Here is a 12,300-nt window from a genome sequence, read left to right as displayed (position 1 = left end):
GCTCCATCAGTTTGACAGGTGGGTGCACCTGCTCGGCTGCACACACAGCCATTCAGCACTGCAGGTGTCTTGAGGGGGATGTCAGAGAGGTCTCGCTGGGGTTTTTTCAAATCTCCTGAGGAGGAAATGAGGATGCACATGACAGGAGGAGAGGCCCTTCTGCAGACATACAAAAATAATTAGCCCTCTCACATAGTCTTTCGCTAGACTTCTCCCAGCTGAGGCATAGTGGAGAGGTTTGTATTGTGGTTAAAGTGCGTTATGTCTCATTAGCATATTTTTTGAGGCTAGGTAATTTCAGAACAGTGTGTTCTTGCTTTGAATCTAATATTTCATCTGATAGTGCCTCACACAGGAAATATGAGGACCTCTCTGGCTTTTCTGTGGCTGACCGCAGAGCAGTGTCGGGCTTCAGTAGTGATGGGCAGGTATCTGCATTTTAGCCAGTCAGATGGAGGTGGGGATTGTCCTTCCAGAAGAAAGGCCAGTGCTTCCCAGCCCCACTAGCAATGTAGTTATTTATTCCAGAGGTTTCTGTTTTTCTACCCATAGCATAACTCAACTCAGTACTCAAAAGTATTGGTGGTGATGGTGGTGGGTATCAAACCTAGGACCTCTCGCGTGCAAGTACTGCATTCTCTGAATTGATGCATGAAAAACTAGGAGGAAAGTTCCATGATCACCAGGGGCAGAGTCCTAGCGCTGGTGGTGTGAACTCTCTCCTCTTGGCTTTTGTGTGGGAGCATTGCGTCCGGTTGAGTTTGCCTGGCACCCTTTCCACAGCTGTGTTGACATCAAAGCGCATTAAGTACTAGTTATGCAAATGCCCCTGCTGCCTTGGTGAGGAATGGAAAGTGAGTTTGGTGTCTGGGCAGCATTGCAGCAGCACTGGTCTGACACCTGGAAACAGCAGTGAGTGGCGGACCTGCACAACTGAGATGCCATTTGCATGGAGAGACAGATCTTCCCAAAAATGCCCATGTTGTGTGCAGCACACACAAGCTTTCTCCTTTCTAGCTTTCTCTCGTCATATGAAATACTGTTTATGTGGCAGAGTTAAGAGTGGTTGGAGGAATAGCCTGGTAGGATCACTGAAGCCATCCTGATTTTCATCCCGCCCTGCCACCTTTGATTATATCGTACTCAGCATTATCCCAGAAGATGCCTTCACAGTCCCTGGGGGAGCAGACCCCACCCCGACTCACATGGCACCTCCACTTGCCTGAGCCTGGAGCCTGGGTCCCCTGGCAAAGGCCTTCCTGCTTTCACAATCCAGAATTCAGTGTCTTATAACATGATCCCATTTAAAGATAACTTTCATTAAAAGATAGTTGGCATCTTAAGACATTCGCTGTTGAAATTCTGTCATAAACAAGTTAAAATATTACGAGTCTAAGGGTTCTGTCAGTAGGCCTTGCTCTTGGGCTTAGAACTGATGTTTAGTTCTCTCTGATAGGACAGAGAAATAGCATCCTATTTCTCTTACTACCTTGACAGCCAGAGATCATGGTAAAGTGTACTTTGCTTGGATGAACTTAATCACATGGTGGTTGATGTGATCCAGATTCCAGCAGAGCTCACCCACACCCCCCCCCCCACATGCACACACTCTCACACACAGTACCACTTCCATACTATGTTTTTCAGTTGCTGCTGCAACTTCTTGAGGCACCTCTGTCCCTGGCAAGTCAGCTTGGACTCCACATAGGGTGCTCCCTTGGCATAACCCCCATCCCAGCTGCCACTTCAAGTGAGCCCATATCCTCCAGTCTAATGTGAGTGAGCACATAGTTGACTAAGGGAAAACAGATACTCACCATGTGGAATTCACTGAACTGTTCACTTTCCCAGTACTGTGCCCATACCACTTCAGGCTCTCCTCCTGAACCCTGTCTCCTCCAGTCCCTCAGGGAGCTCTTTTCTGCTCAGGTGCCGTTTGGTTCTGTGTCTCCTGCCTTTCTTCAGCAGGTGCTCCTTTCTTGTCATTTGATTTGTCTCTGCATTCCTCTTGTTTGCTCTCTGTCTCACCAGCATTGGAAACCCCACCAAAGTCAGCACTGTAATGTTCTTCTTAGGCCATCAAGGACCCTCAGTGTTAGAACTGCAGTTTGATTCAGGCCTCAGATTTCATGGGCATGGTTAGAGTGTGGCCGTTTGCTTGTGCTTCCCTCCTTATTCCAGAGGCAGGAAGTGTACTGGCTTCCTACTGGTCTCCCTACACGCTTTTCTCTATTTAATTTATTATTATTATTATTATTATTATTATTATTATTATCGTCATTACCACCAGGGCTATCTCTGGGGCTTGGTGATAGCACTGTGAACCATAACTCCTGGTGGCCTTTTTTTTTTTTTCCCCTTTCTTTCTATTTTATGTGAATATGACTGAAAGAAATTGAGGCTGGAAGGGGAGATGGAAAGATAAGCACAGGCCTGATTTGTGAAGCATCTCCCATTGGCAGGAGAGAAGAGGGCCTCAAACGCAAGTCCATGCGCATTTGCAAAGTGTGCGCTCAACTGGATGTACCATTGTCTGGCCCACCCAAAGCTTTCTTCTCAGTGGGCTCCTTAGGAAGTGTGCAAGGTTGGGCTGGTGGCGTACCTGGCTGAGCACACACATTATCATGCACAAGGAAGGGTTGTGTGTTGCTGTTGCTGTTCCTGTCCTCACTGCTATGATACACAGTGCACACTGTACATGCTGGATGCAGTCAGTACTTTGCCCTCTTTACAGGGGGGGTTAGGGCTGGGTCCCCTCACTGGGAGAAGAACATGTGCTCTCAGTATTTGGGTCTTATAGGGAAACCAAAAAAAAAAAAATCTAGATTTGCATGAGGCAGTTTCTAAACAAATAACATGGGTATGAGAACCAGCTCGCCTATGTAATCCAGATCCTTATTTCCACAATGGGAGGGAGTCAAGAAGCTAGCTCATTTAGTGGAGGACACATACTTTGCCGTGCGCTAGGCCTCGGGTCTCAGCTAGCCCCAATGGCCACGTGGGAACAACATGCAAGAGGGAAGCCCTGCAAGTGGTAGAGTACAGCTGTGGTTTGGTTTTGTCGCTCCATCTCTGTCTTTTACCATTTATCTGGAAAAGGAGAGAAAGATTCTCTAGGCATAGTGAAATCTCACAGGTGTGAAGCCCAAATGAAGAACTGGTGGTAAGAATAGTAATAGGATAAAGGTCTATACTTGTGTGTGTGTGGGGGGGGGGTGTACACATGCACATACACTTATGATGAGCTAATTAGAATACCTGCACCATACTTAGTAGCATTATTAGTGGTTTTTAAATAATCTCTTATCCAAATAATCATGGTAATGTACCTTTCACTTTTGCCTTCTCCTTTCTTTTTCTTATGGTGGTGCCAAGATTGAACCTGGGACCTCAGTTTTGTCTTAGACATGAAAGTCACTTTTCACAACCATTATGCTATCTCCCAGCCCATAATACATCTTTCTAAAGTAGCTTTATGACTTAAACAGTCTTACCCATCTCTGATGTAAGAAGAGTCACCTTTCATTTGAAAGCTAAGGGCCAAGAATAAGAAGGTGTGTTCGCTTCCGAGGGCTGCTCTAAGAAAATAGGGCAGGCTGGAGGACCTCAGCAATACAAACTGATTTTCTCACACTCCTGGAGGATCTGGCCTACAGTAGCCTGTTGCTGCTGGATGTCCTCATCTGGCCTCAACTGCTGTGTCCCTTGCCTTGTGTTAGCATCATTGGGCCCACCCAGGCGCTTCAGCAGCACACTCGCCTGTGTGGCTGCAGGTGTGAAAAGGACGTCCAGTCTGCCGGAAGCAGAAGTAGCAGTGCCACCCTTCAGCTGGCTTTCTGAGGTGTGGGTTTGTGCGCTCTGAACCGGCAGACACTTCAGTCTGCCGTGCCAACTGTCAAGGGTTTTCTGGGCTGGCACAGCTCTTGGAATCAGTGGTAATGGCTTCCTCAGTTGAATGTGGTCCAAAAGCAATTGTTCACTAGCTTAAAAGAACGTGCCATGCTGTCACACATGCTGTCTGCAAGTTCAGTCGTCCCAGTGTTGCTGCTCACTGAGTTATCACAGCGTCTTCTCGTTGGTCAAGGGCTGCTGTGGCTCAGCAGGGCTTCCTCCTGGTGTGGTCATAGCCACTGTTGTCCACCTGCTGAACTCAGAGGGTGACTGGAGGGTGTTACCCTCAGTTGCTGCCGGTTCTGGAATATAAAATCAGCTGTATGTGAATAGTTAAGGGCTTGTCCCCAGTGCGACTCTGTCCCTTGGTTAGGGTTTCTGTGCAGTACTGTACAGTGGCAGTGTCACCTGCCTGGCATGAGATTTCCTACCTTGAAATGATTGCTTGACCTAGCCTTCCCCCAACACACACACTTTCTTAATTTTAGTAACACATGGGTTAATTCTGAATAAGCCTCTTTCAACCTATTAATATTAGTCTTGACTAAAATTAACCTTCCCCTCAATTATTTTCACACAGAAGCAGCAAAGTAATTTTGAAAGTTAAATCAAAACAAAGCAATCTTGTGTGTAGCGCAGATAAAAATCACAGACTGTGGTTACGGAGTGCCTCTACAGGAATCGCCTACATAAAGCTGATTTCCTCCAGTCTGGTTCTGGAAGGGAAAGGGGAAATGCCCTGGCCTTATCACAATCCCGTTCTGTCAAATAAGCACTGGAGAATTTGTGTAAACAGTCACACGACGGGAGCCACACTTGTAGCTGGTGTCCATCGACAGCCTGTGGCTCTTAAGAAGGGACACTTGTTTTCAGCCTGTCCAGTAGCCAGTGAATTTCATGGGTCATGTTGGAAGCCCCCCCAGCCCTGAATAGGAAGGAGGTTTATGGAGCGATTCACGTAGCAAAGAGCTTTTGCCAGGTGTTCATTACTCATTAAGGGAACTACCAGGGTGGATTTCAGACCTGAATTATGAAATGGGCTTGTCACCTCCAATTTGGTGTGTGGGGAGGGATGAGGGAAGCACATGTGGTATATTTTCCACTTGGGCTGCTCTGGACCTTAGCGCTTCCTCTCTCTTACCCCAGAGCACTTAGAACTCAAAGGTGACAGGCACTCAGGAGGACCAGAGGATCTCAGGGACCTTGAAGCAGTGGCAATTTCTCAGCGTGTTGTAAACATAGGGTGATTGTTTACAAGAAGTCCTTGATGAGGGTGGGTGTTGGGGTCTGACCCCCGGGCCCGTATCTCCCACTCTGTGCAGTGCAGAGTCCACAGCGTTGACCCAGTGGAGCTGTCTACCAACAGCCAGAGGCTTGGTGGCACATCAGTACAACACTTTATTTATTAGCTTCTTAGGGCAAATTATCCCAAATCACTGGTTCCTCAAGTAAATTACAGCTACTAGAAATTCACTTGGGGGATTCTGAAATATATTTGAATGCCAGTAACTTGAGCAGTAAGAGAGTTACTTGGCATCAGCCAAGTTCAGTTCTCCTCTTCTGCACCCATCATGCCTGTGTATGTGTCCCCCCGTCCATCCCTACCCCCACATGTGCACGTGTGCACGTGCGCACAAACACACACACACACACACACACACACACACACACACACACAATACCAACTCGAGTCACTTGGGGTAGATCCTCTCTACACAGAGGTGGTGTGGGATTCAATTTCCAGAGACTGATGCCTTTTCCTGCTCAAGATAATTCTCTGGGTACTGATGGCATCATCTGTTAAAAGAATGTATGTTCTTTGAGGGCCAAGGACCAAACTAAGATTTGGGGATTTGCTTTCTTTTTGTTTTGTCTTGTTAGTTGCCTTCTTTTAAGGAGAAAATCACTTGTTATGCCTGCTCTTTATATAGTGACTTCTTCCTTTGTAGGGGAAGTAGAAGAAAACTTCCCTTCTCAGTCTCAGGGGAGATTGCAGTGACCCACTGCTCTATCAGGGATGCCTTCCATAGCTATTAAAGGGGACTGACTGTTCATTGAATATGGGGATCCCTTGCCCCCTCCCTCACCTTCCCCCTCCCCAAATTAAAAAATTTAGAAACTAAGCAGCTTTCCTTGTGTTGTTTCAGGTCTTTTTGAATAATTACCAAGCAGCAGAGGCTCACCCTCAGATGATTTTCTTACGACTATTACGTTACATCATCCGTCTGATATGGAGACTGCAGTGACAACAGGTTTCTTGCAGAGCCAAGATGTGTGCAGACATTTGCTTGTTCAAACCGACGAGCCTAGCACCACAAGCTCTTGGTGCCATTGCTGTGTAGCCTGTGGTTCCTTTCCAGAGAGGACGTGCAGAGCAGCTGGCCCACACATGCCCCAAGACACCCAGCTACATGTGGACTTGACCTTCCTGTTCATCACCATATGGCAGAATTTCTCATTGGAAGTTTGTTGTGAATGTAAACGAAGGAAGATTTTTTTCTTAATGTACAAATCATGGTTCTTTGGAGCAGGATTTTATTCAAGAATGGTGTTTACATGCAGTGTGTTTTTTTTTTTTCCACCTTCTTTATAAGAACAGGCGTTTTCAAAAAGGAAATGGAAACTTTTTAACCAACTTGTGAATGATTTTTATACTAAAAGTTTTAAGAACATATTGCCTACTCTCAGAGGATTATGTAAACTCTACAATGAAAACTGAGCCAGCTAATTTATAAAGCTGCCTTAGTTTATTTTTAGGAGTTTCTGTACAGAATTTTTAAACTATAGAGGTATGATAATGGGCCCTTCCTTTCCCTGCCATTGCTTTTTGACTTTTAAAAAAATCCTTATTAATACCAAAAAAAAGCTTTTATGAAATGGAACTGATAAGAGGGGCAAAGGGTCTATGTCAACCTGCCACACCCATTTTGTAAATATTTATTTACCTCCTCAAATTCAGTAGCATCTGTGGCAAAATTTTAGACTCTTTGGTGTGTTATTCTTATCTTCTGTGATACTCCTCTAGCCTACCTGGACACAGATGCACAGATTTGCATTTTTATGATGCTTGGTAGTTGGGTCAGCATGTGAGTCAGTACCTGCCGGTATCATACACAGCTCAGTCATTCTGTCTCCAGGTAGCTTGATGTGGTGTTGGTTTTCACTAGGTTTTGATGGATCTGTCATGGAGAAGTGTTCTGAATAGGTTCTGTGCTGAGTAGAAGTAACAGAGTGTCCTGCCCTTCTGCTCTGTTGGCATTTCCAGTTGTGCAGGCTTTCCTGTTGTCACAGGACGCCCTCTCAGCAGTGAAACCTGTGCTTAGCTGTAGGCAGCCAAGCAAGCATCTGTCCTCGTGGGGATTGGTGCAGGCTGTAGGCGGGACTTTGGGTGACTTGTTTCCTGGGTATCCTGGCTTTCCAGCCAGCTCACAGTTCATCTGGTCTTTGATGCCTAACACCTGGGCTTCCACTCCTCTGAAATATCCCCCTTGTTGTTCCTTTGAAAGACGTGCGTTGTAACTAGTCTGTTGCTCTCCGGACAGTTAGGTTGTGTCAGGTCACCCTTCATGCATCCATCTGCTATTGGGGGCCTGCCCCAGGGGTATTGTAATGGGTGTGAATCCAATAAGTTGGCCAGTCATTTCAAAAGCAGGTTTCAGAAAGAGACAAATGAGGGAGCAGTGGAAGATGGGAGGCAGGATTCATTCTGTAAGCCTTGTAATGTACAGTTCTTGAGACCTCAGGTCACTAAACAGCTTTTTAAAGAAAATAAACTTTCAAGCAATTCAGCAGTGCCAACAACTATTGTATTTGTTTTTGGCCTATGAAGGAACAGTGTTTTCACAATATCAAATTAATGGGATGATCCATTCATTTGTGTCTTCATAATTTTATATCAATATAAATATATATATATTGCATATATACTTTTTTCCTTTAGATAGTTTTGATTCCAGATAATATTATTTTCCAAAAACTTCCCCCCCCCCAATATCTCTGTGGGGATTGTGATTATTTTTTAATTTGTGTTGTCTCAGCTCATGTTTTTTATGTGTCTTGAGCCCCTCTGTGGGGTCAGAAAGTCCACAAGGTTGTGAAGTGGTGGCAGAACTGCAGCCGTGGACCTGTTGGACACACACACCAAAGATGTATTTGGTTCTGGGTACCCCTCCCTCCCAGGATCTCCATCCTCATGTGCCAGTCTCTCTGACTGGAGCACTTTACTCTGTTTCTTCAATACTGTGGCTCTCTGGAAGTGCCACGATGCAGCCCCGGAGTGAAGGCTGTGTGCTTGTGTGCCCACCACATCTGAAGTTTACCTCTGGCTTGGCAGCCCCTGGGCCTCCAGGCTGACCATGGAAAGCAGCTCATGAGGAAATAAGAGATTCTATGAATTATAGAAGTATTAAAGAACAGGATGTTGCACCAGGACTTGAGATTACTGGATGTTTCTGTACTGTATGGATCTGTTTTTCAAGATGCCTCCCTGTAGAAAGTAGACCTGATTACATTTGATTTTTTTTGGGGGGGGTTACAAAAGACATAACTAGATCTCCTTTTGAAAATTTAATGCAGGTTTTGTGCCTTTACCACCTCTTCTCACATGAGGTTTGTAGAAAGTATATCCTGTGACTTATCACAGAAATGCAATAAACACACACAAAGTAACTTCATGAGTGACTTTTTTTTTAAATGACCTGTATTTCTGCCTAGAAATCATTTTAGAGAGTTTTCTTTTTTGGGGGGAGGGGGCTTGTGGAGAAACCTAGTAAAAAATTCCTTCTGATTTAACAACAACAAAAAAATGTACACAGTAGAATACAGTTTTCTCTAGTTTTTCTTTCTTAATATTGTATATAGTTTACTATTTATTAGATTAGGTCATACTTTACTTATCAACTGAGCCAAATGTCTGTGTGCAATTGTGTTTCCTTTACCTTTCTTGTAAAATTTTGTACAGCATTCATAAGTAAACAAATCACTGTTTTTCTAAGCTTTTTCAAAATCAAAGAACTGTAAATATTGTAGATTCTTTCAGTGTAATGTGTCCTACTGTTTCATAATGCTGTAACTTGTAGAAATGTATATTTATTTCCAGCTTATTTAATGTCTTTTAAGTTCTGAAAAGTGTTGTCCTCCTTGCCCCACCACCCCATTTACTGCTTTTAGTTTGAGGTGGTAACTGGTCAGTTCCCTGCAAGTCATGTGGTCTTCCCTGGGTAGCCTTTCAGCTTTGGTTCCTTGTAGTTCTGTTCAAATGGGTTTGGACTCTTGGACATTGCTGTCCTTAAGACATATCTTATTACCATGTGGTTTAGACACCATGAAAAACTCTGCAGACTACAGAATCTACTCCAAGGAATGAATACCCAGTGTCTTTCTATTGTTCCAAAGCAGCTAGCTTCACATAGAAGCAAACTCTGTTCAGATTTTCCATTGAAAGTTATCCCTGAAACCTCAGTGTTCAAGGAAATAAAAATGTGTCCATTTCTGGTGGGGCCACCATGATAATTGTTTGGGGGAAGGGTTGGACCAGGCAGTGTGAAGGGCAGGTGGGACTGGTTGCATTTGCCTGGAGAGGGACTTCAGGGCCACCACCTGCCACTGCTCTTGTTGGCAATTGGTGAGTAAATTTTATTTCTACCGCTTGTTGTGTGGCTTCCTGTGCATTGATCTATGGACTGAATTGTCTTAAGGAGTTGATTGTATAGACTCCTCCCCCTCCTAAACCCAGGACCATTTGTTCCCTCAGTCAGGCAGCCTGCTACCAAAGGTTGATGCCCTCTTTCTGTTTCTCTTATCACCTTTGAGAGAGGTTGGCATGCCCCACTGTACTGGGTGTTCAGTGTGAAAGCTTAATGGAAGCGTTAGCAAGACTTCTCATGGTTCTTTCTAGATTTTTCAGTCACCCCTGCTGATTTAGCCTGGTGCCTAAGTGTGTCTACGTAGCACATGGATGTGTGCAGGGATGTGGCCACATGTGACGCTAAACCAGCTGAGGTAATTCCCACCCAACCCAACTGTTGTGTGCAAGGAGCCTTCTCAAAGCACCCAGCTAATAAGTAACTTGACTACTTTTATTTTGGAATTTCAGACTTTAGAATCATTAAGTTTTATGTGCAGATTCTGTGACCACTAGTTACTGTGTTGACTCATCAGGTACCCATTTATAAATAGCACTGAGCTGTCTGTATATTAATTCATTGCTATTGTGTTTTTTAGGACCCAGCGTATGTAGCATTTGTATTGCAGTTTCCCTGGCTTACTTGTGTTTTGCACTGATGAAATTTGACAGGGTAATTGCCACTTTTACTTGTGCAATACTGCTGTAAATAACTGCAGATTTTTAAAAAACAAAAAACAAAAAAACTCAATCTTTTATGTTCTTGATGAATTTTATATAAATAAAACTTTTAACTAGTTTTTGGTGAGCTGTTTGATTTGTTTCACAGAATGGTAGAGAAATAGCTGTAATTCTATGAATGACATACACGCCCACACCTCTGCCCTTTATCAGTCATCGAATATTTGACCTAGGTGTAGATAATCACGAATTCTTGCTTGAAGGCAGTCCTATGTAGTTTATTTAAAAGCAAACAACTCTTCAGATTTTTGAAGTGGTTGGCTGGTGAGACCAACAACTGTTTTCTGCCCACATAGTCAGATATGACTCAGCACCTGGGGCTATTAGGAGCTGGCTCTAAATGTATTGATTAATAGTTAGATTCCCTGCCATCTTACCTTTTTTCATAGGTGAATGGAAAGAAGAAGAAAAAAAAAAAAAAAACGAAAAGGGATGGGGTGTGGTTTGACTAGTTGTAAGGACGAGTCTGTAGTGCTGGCCCTAAGCCCAGGGAGTTGCCAGCAAGGACTGAAGCCCCCTAAGTGAATGAATTTATCCTCACAGAGAACCCACTGCTGCAAGGTGGGCATGGGCTGGTTTACGGATGATGGAGAGGAATCAAAAGTTCAGTTTGGGAAGACAGGTTAAGTTCTAGAGAAGCAATATCATAATTTGCCACTTCTCTGAAATAATTGCTGAAAAAGTTACAAGACAGTGGCTGAGCTTTGTTTTTAAAATGGTAACTTGCTAATGCAAATCAAGTGTTTCATTCCCCATCTTACTTCCTTTTTTAAATTAATCTCAGCAGAACAGTTTTGAAATCCATTATCAATAGCTCCCTCCCCTTTTTTTTTTTTTTTGCTGAGTAGTACTCTATCATTTGAACAGACTTTGTTTATTGCCTTGTTTATAAACACCTGAATTCTTACCGACTTTTAGCCATGTGGGACAAAGCTGCTATGAATACTATTGTTCACATGTCCTTTATATTTACATTTTGTTTGGCTGCATACTTGTTTATGATATACTTAAAAGTAGGTGTCTCTTTTAAAAGTCAGAATTAAAAGTCTTACTGCATTTCTGAATTTTGTGTCTTAAGAAACTTTTCCGTATGCCAATGTTTTAAGTACATTCTTTTATTTTTACTTTTATTTTTATTTGTTTGCCTACAAGGTTATCGCTGGGACTCTGCCTGCACTATGAAACCACTGCTTCTGGAGGCCATTTTTTTCCCAATTTGTTGCTCTTGTTGCTGCTGCTGTTGCTGTTGGATAGGTCAAAGAGAAATGGAGAGAGGAGGGGAAGACAGAGAGGGGAGAGAAAGACACCTGCAGACCTCCTTCACCGCCTGTGAAGCGACTCCTCTGCAGGTGGGGAGCCTGGGGACTCGAACCAGGATCCTTATGTTGGTCCTTGCTTGGCACCATGTGCTACCCACTGTGCTACCGCCCACCTCCTTAAATATACTCTTTTATGCTTTATTCCTACAGTATTTATCTCATCTCCTGGAGTTTGAAATATTTAATGATAGGCAATAGGAATCCACTTTTATCCCATCCTCCCCATAGATAGCTAATACCTTTCTCTTTTTCTCCCCTTGCCTGAGATGATTCTTGACATTTATGAAATTATATATATGGTTCCATTTCTGTTTTGTTTACAGTCTATAGTTTTTAACTTCTTAGCCTTCTTTTCCAAGATTGCCATGGCCACTCTAAATTTTATTGTATTTTATTTTGTTATTTTTTTATTTGACACCTGCAGCCCTGCTTCACCACTTGTGAAGCTTTCCCCCTGCAGGTGGGAACTGGAGGCTCGAACCTGGGTACTTTTGCATACTGTAGTGTGTGCACTCAACCAGGTGCGCCACCATCCGGTGCCTATTTTATTTTAGAATCACTTAAACTTCCTAGATTTTTTTTTTTTTTAGTAGAATTAAAAGAGTCAGAGACCACAGAACTGAACCTTCCTTCAGTGCAGTGGGGGCCAGCTCAAATCTAGGCTTCACAGATGGCAAAGCAGCTCATTATCCAACTGACCAATTTTGCCAACCAACTTCTTGAAAA

At 43.7% G+C, this 12,300-nt stretch overlaps 1 protein-coding gene across 11 annotated transcripts in view; it reads left to right on the top strand.

The window, feature by feature from the left end:
• BCL2L11 (BCL2 like 11) overlaps positions 1 to 10,313 on the top strand; it is a 38,098-nt gene extending 27,785 nt beyond the window's left edge. For all 11 annotated transcript variants that reach the window (XR_009548951.1, XR_009548950.1, XM_060187348.1 and 8 more), the window contains one exon: positions 6,039 to 10,313. Coding sequence is in view for 9 of the 11 variants with exons in the window: in XM_060187348.1 (XP_060043331.1) it covers positions 6,039 to 6,137 (99 nt within the window). In the remaining 2 variants the exon portion in view is untranslated. The remainder of the gene's footprint in view (positions 1 to 6,038) is intronic.
• Positions 10,314 to 12,300: the final 1,987 nt, after the last annotated feature.

This window comes from Erinaceus europaeus, chromosome 3, assembly GCF_950295315.1.
Source record: "Erinaceus europaeus chromosome 3, mEriEur2.1, whole genome shotgun sequence".
Classification (NCBI taxonomy): Eukaryota; Metazoa; Chordata; class Mammalia; order Eulipotyphla; family Erinaceidae; genus Erinaceus; species Erinaceus europaeus.
Note: the sequence above shows the minus strand (reverse complement) of the source record. Positions and strands in the feature narration are given on the sequence as shown.